The 17,500-nt window shown below is 45.6% G+C and overlaps 1 protein-coding gene across 1 annotated transcript in view; it reads right to left on the minus strand.

Annotated features, from left to right (window-relative positions):
* LOC119595500 (adenylate cyclase type 5-like) overlaps nt 1-17,500 on the minus strand; it is a 124,434-nt gene that overhangs the window by 20,600 nt on the left and 86,334 nt on the right. Inside the window, exons 10-11 of the mRNA XM_037944629.1 lie at nt 11,368-11,477; nt 248-392 (exon numbers count right to left, since the gene is read on the minus strand). Coding sequence (XP_037800557.1) covers nt 248-392; nt 11,368-11,477 — 255 coding nt within the window. The remainder of the gene's footprint in view (nt 1-247; nt 393-11,367; nt 11,478-17,500) is intronic.

A 17,500-nucleotide genomic window follows, 5' to 3' on the forward strand; every position in this document is an offset into this window, starting at 1 on the left:
GAGAGAGGAAGAGGGAGAGAGAAAAAAAGGGGGAGAAAAAAGAGAGAGAGAGAGAGAGAGAGAGAGAGAGAGAAAGGGGGAGAGAAAAGGGGAAAAGACGGGGAGAGGGAAAAAGGGGGGGGGAAAAAAAAAAACCAGAAAAAACAGACAAAAGAACAGACATAGAAAGAAGGACAAAGACAGAGACAAGCCGAGCGACAGACAGACAAAAAGACAAACCGAGACACAGGCCGACCGCCATGCTCACCTTCTCCTCGACATCTGACTTGCGGAACGTGAGCAGGAACCTCTTGCAGTGCTCGCTTCTGAGGCGGTCGATGGAGCGGGCGTCAATAGGCCTGTTCACTTCGTCGTCAGTATTCTTGCTGTCGGAGGAGTCGCTGAGGCCGAGCCTGTGGGCGACGCCGAAGGAGGAGGAGGGAGTTAGCGCGACTTGATTTGTCGACCGTCAGGAATAGGTGGAGTCAGTTTATATTTGATTATGTGCGGTCAAAACAAGAGTGCTTGCGTCTAAACGACACAGTAAAAGGGTCGTCTGCATCTGGAGTAAATAGTGTACATAAAAATAGAAGGCTTTTTTTTTTTTTTTATTTGGGTGGGTTTTGCTTATGAAACCCAAATGCCCCTTATTTTTTTTATCTACAAAAGATGAAGGGAAAGTAGGTCCCTGTAATCGTTAAATGAAAAAGGTTTTCTGTCTCCCTTTTCCCCCCCCCCCCCCCCCCCCCCCCCCCCCCCCCCCCCCCCCCCCCCCCCCCACTCCCCCTCTCTCTCTCTCTCTCTCTCTCTCTCTTTCTCTCTCTTCTCCCTCTCTCTCTCTTTTCCCTTTTTCCCCTCCTCACTCTCCCTTCCCTCTCCCCTCTCCCTTCCCCCTCCCCCTTTTCCCTCTCTCCCCCTTCCCTTCCCCTCTCCCTCCTCCCCCCTTTCCCCCCTTCCTTTTCCCCCCCCTTTCCCCCCCCCTCCCTTTTCCCCCCCTTCCTTCCACCCTTCCCCCCCTCCCCCTCCCTCCTTCCTTCTCAACCCCTTCTTCCCTCCCCCCCTTCCCCCCTCCCCCTTTCACCCCCTTTTCCCCCCTTTTATTTCTTTTACCCTCTTTCCCCCCCCCCCCCTTCCTCCCCCTTCCCCCCCTTTAAATTTTTTTTTTAAAAACTTTTTTCCCCCGACTAAAAATCAGAGAAGGAGCTGAGTGACATCTGTTTACGGCCCTCTGCTTCCTTCCGCGTTCGGGAGTAGGTATCGGGAATAGATATCGAAACGAAATCAAAATCAAAAAAAAAAAAAAAAAAAGATAAAAAAAAGCTTTTCGGGTTCTGGCGTTTTCCCCGGCTTAAAAAAAAAAGGAGAAAAAAATTTATAAATTTTCCAAATAATGACGATAATAATGAGAATATATATTTCTTTATCTGTTAACATTAACAATACGTTGGATATCATGCGAGTTTCTAAGATATCACGCACATTATTTTTATCCAATACTAAATGTTTAGGATATACAATAACCCGAGATACTTAAAACAGGTGAATTATACTAAGGGTACACACACACATACATCATAATACATACATAAACTTAATACATACATAACATACATACCCCTACATACATACATACACAATACATACTACATACATACACACATACATATATACACACATACATACATACATACCACACACGCGTATGTGTAATTGTACATTTACATACACACACGCCGCATATGCATACATGTCTTATACATACACGCAAAATACACAGACGCACCACCGTCCTGAACTGCTACAGCTGGGAACACGAATCTTTTCCATATCTTCCCCACACCTTTTTAAAAAAAATTCATTCGGACCCCCTTTTACCTCCAAAAACATTGACCCGACCCCAAGGCCTCTTTGAATGGCCTGACCGGGGGCTTCCTCAGCTTGGCCCGGGCCAGAACCCCCCCCGCACCGCACCCTCAGATGATGCCCGCGAAAGAGGAAACCCAAAGAGGAAAAGTGCCCCCGACCCCGGGGAGAAGAAATGAAAAGGGGAAGACCCCGGGGGAAAAAGGGCGAGGCCCCCCCAAAAAGGGGAAGGGGGAAAATGAAGAGAAGGGAAAAAATAAAAAAGGGGGGGGGGAAAAAAAAAAAAAAAAGGGAGGGGAAAGAGGGGGGAAAGGAAGGAGAGAAAGAGAGAGAAAAGAGAGAGAAGAGAGAGGAGGGAGGGGAGGAGAGAGAGAGAGAGAGAGAGAGGAGAGCGAGAGAGAGAGAGAGAGGGGGGGGGGGGGAGATAAAGGCAAGGAGAAGTAAACACTACGAGATCCTCTCCTTGGTCGATCGGGTGACGGAAGCTTCATCCGAGCATAGTAAAAATCTCCGCTAAACTTTTTACTCCGCGATCTCAAGTTCTCAAACTCAATGCCGAGGTTTGGGCTATTTTTTCCGCTTCGGGAACATGGATATGCTTGACTTACGTCTTATCCTTTTGTTTCCTCTCTCTCTCTCTCTCTCCCTCTCTCTCTCTCTCTCTCTCTCTTCTCTCTCTCTCAACTCTCTCTCTCTCTTCTCTTCTCTCTCCTCTTCTCCCTCTCTCTCTCCTCTCTCTTCTCCTCTCTCTCTCCTCTCTCTCTCTCTCTTCTCTCTCTCTCTCTCCTTTCTCTCTCTCTCTCTTTCTCTCTTCTCTCTTTTCCTCTCTCCTTCTCTCTTCTCTCTCTCTCTCTCTCTCTCTCTCTCTCCTCTCCTCTCTTCTTTCTCTCTTCTCTTTCTCTCTTTTTCTTTCTTCTTCTCTCTTTCCCTCACTCTCCCCTCACTCTCTCCCTCCCTCTCTCCCCCCCTTTTTTCCCCCCCTCCCTCACTCCCCCCCTCTCTCTCTCCCCCCTCTCCACTCCCTTCCTCTCTCACTCCCTCTGTCTCTCACTCACTCCTTCTCTCCCTCCCTCTCTCCCTCTCTCCTTCTCTCCCTCCTTCTTTCTCTCCCTCCCTCCTTATCTCCTTCCCTATCTCCCCCCCCGCTCTCTCTCCCTCCCCCCCCTCCCCCCCCTTCCCTCCCTCCCTCCCTTTTCCGGTCACAAAACAAGGGCGAATAAACAGGCAATGGGAACGGGGCGTCCATGTTTTTTTATGGGAAAAAAAATAAAAAAAAACGCTCTATCTGGGGGGAAAAAAAAAATATGTTTAAGAAAAAATGTAGTTTCCCCCCGCATCTTTTTCTTTCTGTATTTAGGGGAGAGAAAAAAAAAAAAAAAAAAAAAACAACATAAGGATCACTGGATGTAACAGCATCCTGATTCCCTTTGCTTTTCTCTTTGTGATTAACTTGTGAAGTAATAATATCTTTTTATAATGGCTTCGCTAATTTCACATCTGTTTGTGGGTTAAGAAAGCATCCCTAACCCACTTTAGAAGGCCCGTGGTCCCCATCCTTTATTTTTGGGGGTTATTACCCCCTTTTTTTTGACTTTGACGCCGGTTCATTTTTCCCCCAATTACTCCGCGCCCGTTTAATTTCTCCTTTTATGTATATAAGGGAAAGCGAGTAGTCGAAGCACAAACACTGATTTTAATAATAACTCGAAGAACTTTATGTTGCAAATATAACAGTATTATATTTCTAATGCGGAATACGGCCGAGGAAACAAAAGTAATATATAGGCTCTTAATCCTGATTTTTTCTGTTGCCGAGTGTTTTATTAAATCTATACTCCCCCTATTAAAAAAAAAATGATGATAACAACAATCATAAAATAAATCTACTGGGGAGCCATGGCGGCGGCATTCATTTCAAATACCATTCGATCAGACACTTTTTTTTCTCTCTCTCTTTTTTTTTACCGAATAGAGAAATTCGTTAGAAATTACTTCTTTCGACATACTTTTTTCCTCACTCTCCTTCTTCCGGTTAATCACGTCCTCCATCTCTGCGATCGCTTGGCATATTGGAATATCGATAAAGATTCGTCTTTGTGCCAAGATTTTATCGATATTTTTCCCGATATTTCCCCCTCATCCTGCAAAGACACCTTCCCCGTTTGTACGAAAAAAGTGTTTTCAGTGTCCCCCCCGCGCTCGCGAAAGCCCCGGAAAACCTCGGCGGCCCGGGAAACCCGTGGAGCCTTGTTTCAGGTCACTTAGTCTTGTTTCATTTAATTTAGATCACTGATTCAGTTAATTTAATTTAGTTTCAGTTAATTTAATCTTGTTTCAGTTAGTATAGTCTTGTTTCAGTTGATTTAGTCTTGTTTCAGTTAATTTAGAGCACTGATTCAGTTAATTAGTCTTTTTTCAGTTATTTTGTCTTGTTTCAGTTAATTTAGTCTTGTTTCAGTTAATTTTGTCTTGTTTCATTTAATTTAGTCTTGTTTCAGTTAATTTAGAGCCTTATTTCGGTTAATATAGAGGCTTATTTCAGTTCATTTAGAGCCTTGTTTCAGGTAATTTGAAGCATTGTTTCAGTTAATTTAGAGCTTTGTTTCAGTGATTTGAGAATCTTATTTCACTGAGTCTTAGAATTTTGTTTCACTGATTTTAGAATCTCGTTTCACATATTAAAAAAAAAAACATATTTCAGTTAACTGAGAATCTTGTTTCACTGATTCTAAAACCTTATTTAAATAGATTTTAGGATTTTATTTCTGTTAATTCAGAACCTGATTCTAGAGCCTTATTGCACTGGTTTAATTATAGTTTTATAACTATATCACTGGCTTTAGAACCTTATTTCACTGATTTTAGAACAGTATATCACAGATATTAGAATTACATCTCACTGATTTTTTTACCACCTTTCACTGATTCTAGAACCTTATTCCACTAATCCGAGAACCTCATTTCACTTATTTTAGAACCTTATTTCAGTTAATTTAGAACCTTATATCAGTTAATTTAGAACTTGATACCAGTTAGTCTAGATCCTCATATCACGGATTTCATTAACCATATTTCATTTAGTTTTTAAACTTATTTCAGTCAATTTAGAACTATATTTTACTTATTTCTTCAACCTCATTTCAGTCAGTTTAGAACCATACTTCACTTATTTTAGAGCCATATATCAGTCCATTTAGAACCATACTTCACTTATTTTAGAGCCATATATCAGTCCATTTAGAACCATACTTCACTTATTTTAGAGCCATATATCAGTCCATTTAGAACCATACTTCACTTATTTTAGAGCCCTATATCAGTCCATTTAGAACCAAATTTCCCCGACTTCCGGCAGAACGGACAAGCACGGGCTCGTCGTTTCACACTCCGCCATTCAATTCCTCGCTGAGCGCAACACAGCCTCGTCTCAATTCTGTTTGGCTTTCATCGCCCGCAACGTATCACAAAACCGGGTATGGATTCTCTTCCGCGCAAATTAAAAACGAATATTCTCATTTGCCGTTCATCCCGGGATCCACGAGTCGCGTTTATTGCATCCAGCGCACCTCCATTCGAAAAAGGGGGGGAGGGGGAGAAGACAAAGACAAAAGTAAAAAGATCCAGCAGGGGAAAATGGTACTTATAGCCTCTTGCTTTTCTCCGGAGGACGAAAAAGAGGAGAGTAGAGCTTCACTTCATCGTTCGTGTTTTTGTTCTCTTCTGTTCTTTTTTTTTCGTCTTCGTTTTTTTTCTGATGGGAATCGTTACTTGCTTGCTTTACCCGCTGTCTTCGAGAACTTTACGAAGATCAAAGAAAGAGAGAGAGAGAGAGAAAAAAAGAGATGGAGACGGAGAACGAGCATGAATTTTCCCTCCGAAAGTTTTTTGTTTTTTTTTTGCTAATCTATAATCGGCGACAAAGGGCGTTTGAGTTGGGGGAGGTGGGGAAGGGGGGTTAAGGGGGCAGGAGGAAGGAGTAGGATTAGGGGCAAGGGTGGGGAAGGGGCAGAGGCGGGGGTAGGATACTGGCAAGGGAGTGTGGAAATCCATCATCTCCATCATTTGCTAATGAAGGAGAGACGAGCAGGGAAACAACGCCACCTTTGTGCATAATTAACTAATACCTTTATCACCCAGTCCCCCTTCTCCCCACTCTCTCCCTTATCCCTGTTTTCCACATTTTCCCTTCCTCCTACGCCTGCCTCTCTTTCTCCAGAACTCTCCCCCTCCCTTTCCTTCTACGTCATCTGCCCACTATTTCCTCTTCTTTTCTCTCCACTTCCCCCTTCTTCTTTCCTTCCCACGTCTCTCTCTATATATATCACCCCCTCTCACTCTTATCCTCTCCTACCCTCTCTCCCCTCTCCTCCTCCTACCCCCTCTCCCCTCTCCTCCTCCTACCCCCTCTCCCTCTCTCCTCCTACCCCCTCTCCCCTCTCCTCCTACTCTTTCTCTCTCTCCTCTCGCTTTCCCACACTTTCACCCTTTCCTCGTCTCCCTTTCCCCTCCCTCCACCTTACTTCGGCTCCTTCGCCCGACTCTCCCAATCCTTCATTATTTAATCTCCCCGAAGATCAGCCACTGGAACACCGGGCGAATCCCTAACGGCTGGAACGCCCCCCATAGTGTTATTGTTTCCTTGGCAGCGAGTCCTCATTAAAGCGCCCAAGACGTCTCGAATGGGGGGCGAGGGAGCGAGGAAGGGGGCGGGAACTGGGGGGAGATGGAGTGGGTGATAGGGGAATAAAGAAGAGGGAGCAAGGAAGGGGGGGGGGGGCGAGGAAGAGATTCGGAATCGAGGAGAGATGAAAGGAGAGCGAGGAAGGATGGGATCGGGCGAGCGAAGGGACGGGAGCGGAGCGAGGAGAGAAGGTGGTCGGGGGAAGTAGTAGGGGAGAGGGAGTGGGTGATGGGAGAGGGGGGGAAGGGTTGGGAATGGAGATTAAGGGAGACGGAAGCGAGGAATAGAGGGAGCGAGGGATAGGAAGGGGGGTGGGGGCAAGGAAGGCAAAGGAAGGGGAACTAAGAAGGGATTACGAGAGGAAGGGAGAGCAATGAAGGGGGCGGGAAGTGAGGGTGATAGGAGAGGGGAGCGAGGAAGGGGGGTGGGGTATGTGATGGGGGAAAAGGGGATGACAAGGTGGGGAGAGATGGAAGAATCGGAGTTAATGGATGGAGAATGAGGGAGATGGGGAGGTTATTTTATATATAATATATTTTATATATATATATACTAGATATATATATATATATAATATATATAGATATATATCTAATAAATAATAACACTGGGTGTATATTATATATGAATATATATATATATAATATAGATATATATATATATATATCTATATAATATATATGTGTGTGTGTGTGGGTGTGTGTGTGGGGCTGGGTGGGTGTGTGTGTTTACGTGGTGTGTGTGTGTGTGTTGTTTGTGGTGTGTTGTGTTGGGTGTGTCTGTGTGGGTTGTGTTCGTTCTATCTTCGCCCGCCCCACACACACACCTAAAATTAAACTTGTAATGCAGGCTTCTGGTGCGCATGGGAATAATACAGGTTACCTGTCTCTATCAACCGCTTTCGGCCATCTGCCCCCTCCCCCCCCCACCCACGGGGGACACAGGGCACGGACTAATAAGAGGACGGGTGGGAGGCTGACATGGGTGGGGGTATGGAGGAAGGGAAGGAAGGAGGGAGGAGGGTGAGGGGACTGAAGAGATAGATAGATAGATACGAGAGAGATGAGAGAGAGAGAGAGAGAGAGATGAAGAGGAGAGAGAGAGAGAGAGAGAGAGGGAGAGGAGAGAAGGAGAGCGAAGAGAGAGGAGAGAGAGACGATGAGAGTAGGAAAGAGTGGAAAGAGTGAGAGAGAGAAGAGAGAGAGAGGAGACGCAGAGACGGATGAGAGACGAGAGAGGAGAGAGAGGAGAGGAGATGAGGGAGAGAGAGAGAGAGAGAGAGAGACAGACAGACAGACAGACAGACAGACAGACAGACAGACAGAGACAGAGAGAAAGTGAGAAAGAGAGAGACAGAGACATAGACAGAGACGGAGACAGAGAAACCAGAGGACAGTGAGAGGAGAGATGAGACAAGAGACCAAGAGCAGGACCACCATCTCTCTCATAACCCGAAAAAAATATAATTGGATTCAACACAAAAGACATCTTTCGAAACAGATTAACTATGCATGATGTTTGACGAGCTTTGACCTCCTGATTGGCCATGCATCTGTCTGGACGAAGACTTCAGGGAGGAAGTTCTAGAAGTCAAGACAGGCAGATCAGCGTGAAATAGCTATCAAAGAGAATGCCTAACTGGGCGAGCTCGGAAGCAGTGAAAAGTGGCGAGATGATTTCTTATTTGTAAAGAAGAAACAGAGGGAAGTTGGTACTTTTATCTCATTGTTGACATTACTGTTATCTTTGAGCTTTGTGATCGCCGTGTCGTTATCATCATCATCATTGTCGTTATTTATCGTCGGTTCATCCTCATCATCATCCATTTTTCATCTTTCTCTCTTCCCTTTCACCTTCCTCTTCCCTTTCTCTTTCCTCTTCCTCTTCTCTCTTCCCTTACTCTTCTCTTTCTACTCTTTCTCTGCTTCTCCCCCCCCCCTTCCTTCTTCCTTTTCCCCTCATACTCATTCATCTCTCCTTCTCCATGTCCTTATCCCTTCCCATCTTTCCTCTCTCTCTACCTTCCTCTTATTCCCTTCCCCTTCCCTTCTTCCCTCTTCTCATTCCCTTCCCCCGTCTCATCCCCCCTCCTCTCCCTCTCCTCCTCTTCTTCTCCTTCTCCTTCTCCTTCTCCTTCTCCTTCTCCTCCCTCCCTCCCTCCCTCCCTCTCCTCCCTCCTCTTCCTCTCCTTCTCCCTCCCTCCCTCCCCCCGTGACCCCCACCCTGAAGGCGCATTAACTCGGACCAGATCAAACTCGCCCCTTTCTTCGCGGACGAGTGCTTAATCCAATCACTCGGCCCCCCTTTGCATGCCTAATTACCACTACTGCCACTCGCATTGCAATTGAAACGGAATGGAGGTTAATGCTTTCGACAACGGGGACGTCAAGAGGCGAAAAGGAGATGGAGGAACAGACGAGGAGAAGTTGAATAATTTCGGAAGGAAGGGTCACGCAGGAGGGGCTTTCTGTGTGTGGTGTGTGTGTGTGTGTGTGTGTGTGTGTGTGTGTGGTGTGTGTGTGTGTGTGTGTGTGTGTGTGTGTGTGTGTGTGTGTGTATTTAGTACTATATCTCTGTATGCAACTACAAAATATACAATATACCGCAAATATACAAAACCTATCAAGCAGACAGTGGCCATCACAAACATCGGGAAAGCGGTTTACACTTTCATAAAAATCAGCTGATTTCCGCACAGACCGAACGCAACGTCACAGACCCGCTCGCCCCTTGAACCAGAGCGTCCTGGTCCGGAACAACAACGAAATACGATTGCTAGAATACCCGCATCACTTCCCTCTGTTCGATTTCATAGTGAAGATGTAAAAATCTAAATCATACCACATCATCACATTATTATCATTATTATCATTATGATCATTATTATTATTTATCATTATTATTATTATTATTATTATTATTATTATTATTATCATTATTATTACTATTATTATTATCATTATCATTATTATTATATCATTATCATTATTATCATTATCATTGTTCTGTTATCATCATCATTATCGTAATTTTTTCTAAATTCTGGGGGGGCAGCACAGATGTAAGAGTTACTATTTTTCCGTGTTTTAAATTATAGGGGAAGAGAGAGGAAGAGAGAGAGAGAGAGAGAGAGAGAGAGAGAGAGAGAGAGAGAGAGAACGAGGAAAGAGAGCGAGAGGAGAAGGGGGAGGATGAGAGAGAGAGAGAGAGAGAGATTCAAGGAAACAGACGAACATTCCGAGGGTTCGGCTCGTTCATCACGTCCTGCCAGGAGGAGGAAGAAGAGGAGGAGGAGAATGAGGAAGAGAGAGAAGAAGGAGGAGAATGAAGAGGAGGAGGTGGATGGGGAGAAAGAAGAGGAGAAAAAAGAGGAGGAGGAGAATGAGGAAGAGAGAGAAGAAGGAGGAGAATGAAGAGGAGGAGGTGGATGGGGAGAAAGAAGAGGAAAAAGAAGAGGAGGAGGAGAAGAGAGGGAGAGGGACGTTTTCCATTACGCTCGTGGTCTGCCGGGTCTCTAGTCGGCTCCGACCGGCCGCTACACTTCACGAAAAAAGAAAAAAGAAATAAGAAAAGAAAAAAAAGAAGAAATGTATTTTATTTTGAGCCCGTCCCTAAATAGCCCGCCTTGAAAAGCTGGCAACCCCCCCCCCCTCTCCTCATCCCTCTCCCCTCCTCTCTTTATTCAACTCAGATGCTTCCTTACTTCTTTCTCTCTTTCTCTCTTTCTTTCTTTCTTACTTGCTTTCTCTTTAACCTCCTCCCCCTTCCCCTCTTTAACCTCCTCCCCCTTCCCCCCCCCCATTTTTCCCCAGCAATCCCCTTGGACTAATGAGGAACGCGAAAGGTATCTCATCTGACGTTTCTATACCCGCCCACGACAGCCGAGAAGACCCGACGGGCTGCGGAGGAGACGAAGGGTAAAACTTTCGCGTAAATATGGAATTCTGATGTCGATTTTAATTTTCGTCTTGGTCGGATTCGGTGCAACTGTTGTGACATTCCTGGTGTCTATCGTGATTGATGTTATTTTTTATATTCGTAATATATGTTATTATGGATCATATACGTTTTGTAGGAAATATGCCTGTTATTAGATTTAGAGCTTTAGGTACAAGCATCAGTCTAAAGCAGTTTTTAGACTGATGTCACTTTAATGAAATAACTATTGAAATAATGGTAAACAGACTTAACTACATGTACTCAGGCTGTAATATTTATCCACATCCAATTTTTCATCAACTATGGAAAATCGCCATGAAAAGCCGTTTGCAATTGCAAAGTCTCTTCTCTCTTCACTTCCTCTTACCACCACCCCATCTAATGCCCCCCCCCCTCTCTCATCAACCCCGTGCCTCACCCCCCTCCTTCCCTCCTTCCTTCCCTTCTCCTTCCTTCCCTCCTTCCTTCCCTCCTTCCCTCCTTCCTTCCCTTCTTCCCTCTCTTCCCCGCTACCCCGTCCATCCCTTTCCCGATCCTCTCCCCCCCCCCCTACCGAACCTCCTCTCTCTCCCTTCCCCCCTCCCCCCACCACTCCTTGTCTCCCCCACTTCATCCCCCTCCTCGTCCTCCCACCCACCCACCCACCCTCATCTTCCCTACCCACCTCCATCCTTCTACCCACCCACCTACCCCCTACCTCTCCACCACCTCATCCCAAAACTCCCATTACATCCCATCCCACCTCACCACACCCCCAACCCAACTCACCCCACCCCACCCCGCTCCACCCCACCCCACCCAACCCCATCCCATCCCATCCCACCCCACCTCATCCCCCCCACCCCACCCCACCTCATCCCCCCCATCCCACCCCACCCCTTCCGCAGTGACCTAGCATGACCTACTTGGTGTGAATGTTGGTGTTCTGCTTCGTGTGGTCCGCGTGCCCGATCATCCTCATCTCCTTGCTGACGCTGCCGTTCATGCTGTACATCGAGGTCTTCTTGACGTTGTACTGCAAAGAGAGGAGAGAGAAAAAACGTGTCAGGGTCTGGAGTGCCTGAGGGAGGGAGGGAGGGAGGGAGAGCGGGAGGGAGAGGGCGAGTGTGGGGGGGGAGGAGGGAGAGGAAGGAGGGAGGGGGAGGGGGGGAAAGGGTGGGAGGGAGGGAGGGAGGGAGGGAGGGAAGGGAGGGAGGGAGGAAGGGAGGGAGGGAGGACGGTGGAGGAAAGAGAGACGGGAAGAGGGATGTGGGGGGAGGGGGGGCAAAAGGGTGGAGAGGGAGGAGGGTGGGGGCGAGGGATGGAGGGAGGGAGGAAGGAGGGAAGGAGGGGGGAGGGTGGGATGGTGGGAGGGAGTGAGGGTGGGGGGGAGGGAGGGAGGGAGGGAGGAAGGAAGGGAAGGAGAGGGAGGGAGGGAGGGAGGGAGGGAGGGAGGGAGGGAGGACGTGAGGGAGAGAAGAGAGAGAGAGAGAGAGGGAGCGAATAGACGAGTCGAGGAGGCATAGGAGAGAGAGAGAGAGAGAAAGAGAAAGAGAAGAGAAAGAGGACGAGAGAGAGAGAGATTAGAGAGAGAGGACGAGAGTTGAAGGGATGAGAGAGATAGAGGAGAGAGAGAGAGAGAGAGAGAGAGAGAGACAAAGAACAGACAGACAGACAGGACAGACAGACAGACAGACAAGACAGACAGACAGACAGACAGACAGACAGAGAGAGAAGGAGAGAGAAAGAGAGAGAGAAGGGACAGCTAGAAATTGCTGGTCTGATTCACAGCCTTTGGAGAAGCAGCGCGCAAGGAACTCCTCGAGAGACGCTCGCAGAAACTCACACTTAACACACTTTCTCGACAAGGTTGATATATTGGCTTTATTTTTCTATTATGCGGAGGGAATTAGAGACGGGAAGAGAACCGGAGGGAGAGGGATGTGGGAGGGAGGGAGGGATATTTAGGGGGGAGGGAGGGGAGGAGGGAAGGGAGGAGAGAGAGAGGGAGGGAGGGAGAGAGGGAGGGAAAGAGGGAGGGAGGGAGAGAGGGAGGGAGGGAGAGAGGGAGGGAGGGAGAGAGGGAGGGAGGGATATTTAGGGGGGAGGGAGGGATATTTAGGGGGGAGGGGAGAGGAGGAGGAAGGTGGAAGGGAGGGAGGGAGAGAGGGGGGAAGAGAGAGAGGAGAAGGGAGGGAAGGGTCGGCCGCTCTCTTCTGGAACGCCGTGGGCATCGCTACTTTCATGATCTGGATCCTGCAGATATTGCCAGGGTATCCAGACAGTCTTCTCGATATCACTCAGGGTAGGAAGGAAGGGGAAGGAAGGGGGAGGAAGGGGGAGGAAGGGGGAGGAAGGGGGAAGGGTAGGAAGGAAGGGGGATGGAGGGGATGAGGGAGGAAAAGAGAGAGAGAGGGAACTGGAGTGGGAGGGAAGGGACGAACGGGGGAGAGAGAGAGAGAAAGAGAGAGAGAAGAAGAGTTGAGAGCAAGAGAGAGAGAGAGAGAAGAGGAGAGAGAGCGATGACGAGAGGAGAGAGAGAGTGATGATAGAGCGAGAGGAGAGAGAGAGAGAGAGAGAGAGAGAGAGAGAGAGAGAGAGAGAGAGAGAGAGAGAGAGAGAACCTGATATGCAAAAATAAATCACAACCAACGATCTTTTTTCTAAATATCCGCATTGTTCGCATTCAATATTTTTTCCATTCTAATTATACGCAAAAACGTGCCAAAAACTGCGCTTCCTTGGCTTGCAGACTTGTTTATGTTGCAATTCTTTTTTCTTCTGCCGCTTTTTAATTCTATAAGACGGATGATTTGTTTGAGAAAATAATATGTCATACCCTTCGATCCACGTTTCCTTTGACCGGACTGTCTGTCTGTGAGTGACTTATATACATACATGCATACATCCATGCATACAAACATACATATATACATACATATGATACATATAATCATTATGTGTCCGCATGCGGCGTGTATATATTCCATATATATATCAATCTATAAATATATATATATATATATAATATATAATATAGATATATATTCTATATATATAGTGGTGATATATATATACTATATATATAGATATAGATATATATAGTATACTAGATAGTATAGAGGTATATGATATATATTAGAGAATATATATATATATATATATATATATATATATATGGTTGTGTGTGGTGTGTATGTGTGTATATATATATATATTATATATATATATAATATATATATATATATATATATATATATATATATATATAATATATGTTATATCTCATATATATATATTATATATATATAATATACTATATATATATATGTATACTATATAATATTAATAATAATATATTATATATATATATATATATGTGTGTGTTGTGTGGTGTGTGTGTGTGTGTGTGCTGTGTGCTGTGTGGTGTGTGTGCTTGTGTGTGTATGTGTATATATACATATATGTATATATGTGTGTGTGTGGTGTGTGTGTGTGGTGGGTGTGTGGTTGTGTGTGGGTGTGTGGTGTTGGTGGTGGGGTTGTGTGTTTTATGTGTAATAATACATAGATGTAAATGTGTGTGTTGTGTGTGCTTGATGTGTGTGTGTGTGTGTGTATGTGTATATTATACATATATGTATATATGTGTGTGTGTGGTGTGTGTGTGTGTGTGTTGTGAGTGTGTGTGTGTGTGTGTGTGTGTGTGTGTGTGTGTGTGTGTGTGTGTGTGTGTGTGTGGTGTACATATATGTATATATGTGTGTGTCTGTGCACTTAATTGCCGGGTCCTCCTCCACCCGCCGTTGCCTCCGCCGCACAAACGAGCGAGGTCTCTCCAAGTCCCTATTTAGACGTGGCACGCGAGGACAGAACAAGCGACGCCGCCCAGAGAAAAGATTAAATATGCTTATGGCTCAGAAGTATGGAAAGCAGCTTCCAGGAACTTGTTTTGACTCTAACGCATGTAAATTCGCCTCTGTCAGTGTCGCCGCTTCTTAAATTATTCGCATTTTATCCCATTCCGACCCGCGTCGAGACGAAGACGGAGGGAGGGAGGGAGGGAGGGAGGAGGGAGGGAGGGAAGGGAGGAGGGAGGGAGGTAGGAGGGAGGGAGGAGGGAGAGTTGAGGGAGGGGAGGGGAGGGAGGGAGGGAGAGAGGGAGAGAGGGAGGGAGGGAGGGGGATGGAGGGAACAAAACAAGGGCGTTCTCCGAGGCGGCGTCGAGGAGGACTTTAATGAATGGGAGGAGAGAGGAAACACGAACGAGGAGAGAGAGCAAGACGAGAAAACTTAAGGAAAAGGCAGGAGGAAATCAAGCAAGTGTCACAGGACGCGCCAAACCGCCCGGGAGAAACGAGGCCTCGTCTGTCCTTCCTCCTCCTTCCCGGCATGAAACGCGCCGACCACCTGTGTAACACGACGCGACCTCTTGGCTCACGCTCGCGCGCCGTCTGCCCCGCGCGGACGCGAATAATTCAGGCGTAATGGTCTTCCGGAGGATGCAGCGCGAGGAAGACGCAGGGTAAAGAGGATGAAGGATGAGGAAGATGCAGGATAAAGAGGAAGATGCAGGGCGAGGAAGATGCAGGATAAAGAGGATGACGGATGAGGAAGAGGAAGGACGAAGACGGGCGAAGACGAAGGGGATGAAGGACCGAAGCGCCGAGGTAACAGGTGCGTTGAGGTATTAAAGTTGAAGGTGTGAGAAAGATGAAACAGAAAGAGAAGAGAGAGAGAGAGAAGAGAGAGAGAGAGAGCAGAGAGAGAGGAGAGGGAGAGAAGAGAGAGAGAGAGATGAGGAGAGAGAGAGAGAAGAGAGAGTAGATATAGTAGGAGAAGAAAGAGAGAGACTAGAGAGAGAGAGTGAGAGACTATCAGAGATATAGAGAGAGAGAGAGAGAGAGAGAGAGAGATAGATTAAGATATATAAGCATGATAGTGAAGAGAGATATAGAAGACAGAGATAGAGATAGATATGATAGTATAGAGATAGAGAAAGAGTAGATTAGATAAGAGAGTAGATGATGATATATAGAGAGAGAGATAGAGAGATGTTAATAGACGATGATAGAGATTTAGAGGTAATTTATATATCTATCTTTATATTTTAGAGTTATCTATTCTCTCTATATAATATATAGTCTAGAAATAGATATAATATGAGTAGCTATATATTCGTAGAATAAATATATATATATATATATCATCTCTCTACTTCTATCATCATATATATATCTCTACTTCTACTCTATATCTCTTCTCCTCTTTCTCTTCTATATTATTCATATATCTCTCTCTATATCTATATAGCTAAATATCACTCTCTATATATATTATACTATTCTCTCTCTCTCTATATCCTCTCTCTCCTCTCTCTTATCTCTGTCTATCTTCTCTCTCTCTCTCTCTCTCTCTCTCTCTTTCCTCTCTCTCTCTCTGCGACTCAATTCACTCTCACTCCTCCTCTCTCTACCTCTCTCTCTCTCTCTCTCTTATCTCTGCTCTCTCCTCTCTCTCTTTCTCTCTCTCTCTCTCTCTCTCTCATCTCTCTCTCTCTCTCTCCATCTCTCCTCTCTCTTTCTCTATCTCTCTCTCTCTCTATCTCTCTCTCTCTTCTTCTCTTCTTTCTCTCTCTCTCTTCTCTTCTTTCTCTCTCTTCTCTCTCTCTCTCTATCTCTCTCTCTCTCTCTCTCTCTCTCTCTCTCTCTCTCTCTCTCTCTCTCTCTCTCTTTCGCTCGCTGCCGCTAACAATTAATGTGATCGTGGAACCGAGAAAATGGCCTTTCCATCGTCTTAAATCATATCTTTCGGAGCATTTTTTCTGTGAACCGCATAAGTACGCTTTATAAATCATCCCTCGGTACAGTTAGGAAATAATGAAATTAGGTAGTTATTTTGGTCTAAATTTCATTACATATTGATGCAGTGGATTCCCTTCTGATGGAGAAATTATTCATTAACCGTTCACACATTCACATGATTTTCAAAGGAGGGGGATATAAATGACATCTGATGCTCAGCGAAGGGGAAATGGAAGGTTAGTGAATCCCAAAATTCGTACGAAAATGTGTATGAACAGACGGTTAGAAACACTCCAACATTTTCGAAATAGTTGGTGGCATTATCGGTGTGTGTGTGTCTAGCACAGAACCATTTAGGTGTGTCACCAAAATACGAAGTAAAAAGTATTAAAATTCCCTGGCTTGCGGTTCGCGGAAACGATTTTGGTTCCAGGAAAGGCCGAGTCCACACTGAGGCCAATTCACAACCATACAAAAGCCGGAAAAAACAACAGCAATAATACCATAAGATGCAATCAATCTCGATCCCTTGAGCCAAGACCTTGTACTGATCCTCCACGAGCCACACCTTAAACAAAAGAAAATCTAAACACTTGCACACAAACTGGACGTGACACTTGTTCGTCCCCAGTGACATTTCCCATCCAGGCTGACAGCGTGACCGATACGATACCACTCTCATTCCACGTCATGTGGAGAGTCGCCATGTGGAAGGGAGAACATGAGCGGTCGTCAAGGCAAAATCGTTGGTGAAGATTCTTGTCGCATCAAGTGGCGTCTGTCAACCGTCGTGTCGTATTGTGTGTAGAGCTCCTGTCGTGTAGAGCAACTGTATGTTCGACGGTCTTCCTCGAGAGCAAGTATATTGGCGACTGTTTGAGAAGAATATAGGTTACAGTACGTTGAAATCGTCTTCTGTTTCGCTTTACGAACGGTGTTTTATTCATTTAGTTCAGCTTCGTGCGTTTGGTCATGTGTAAGTTGCAGACGCTGATGTTATCTTTTGTTTTATGACCCTTCAAATATAGAACTCTTAAGCTTACGACGAAAAGCCCCGTTTCCTTTTGTATCATTCTTTTTTTTTCAGTAGTACAGCTCTCTGGTAAATAGTCTTCACCTTATCTATCTAAAACTCAGACACTTTCTTCCTAATGACGACGAGGTTTCCGAACTTTTTTTTTTTTTTATTCAACAGTAAATCTAAAAGGGAAAACGTGAAGAAGGAAAAAAACAAAACGCGTTGGCTAATGGCGAT

Source organism: Penaeus monodon, chromosome 36, assembly GCF_015228065.2.
Source record: "Penaeus monodon isolate SGIC_2016 chromosome 36, NSTDA_Pmon_1, whole genome shotgun sequence".
In the NCBI taxonomy this organism is placed as follows: domain Eukaryota; kingdom Metazoa; phylum Arthropoda; class Malacostraca; order Decapoda; family Penaeidae; genus Penaeus; species Penaeus monodon.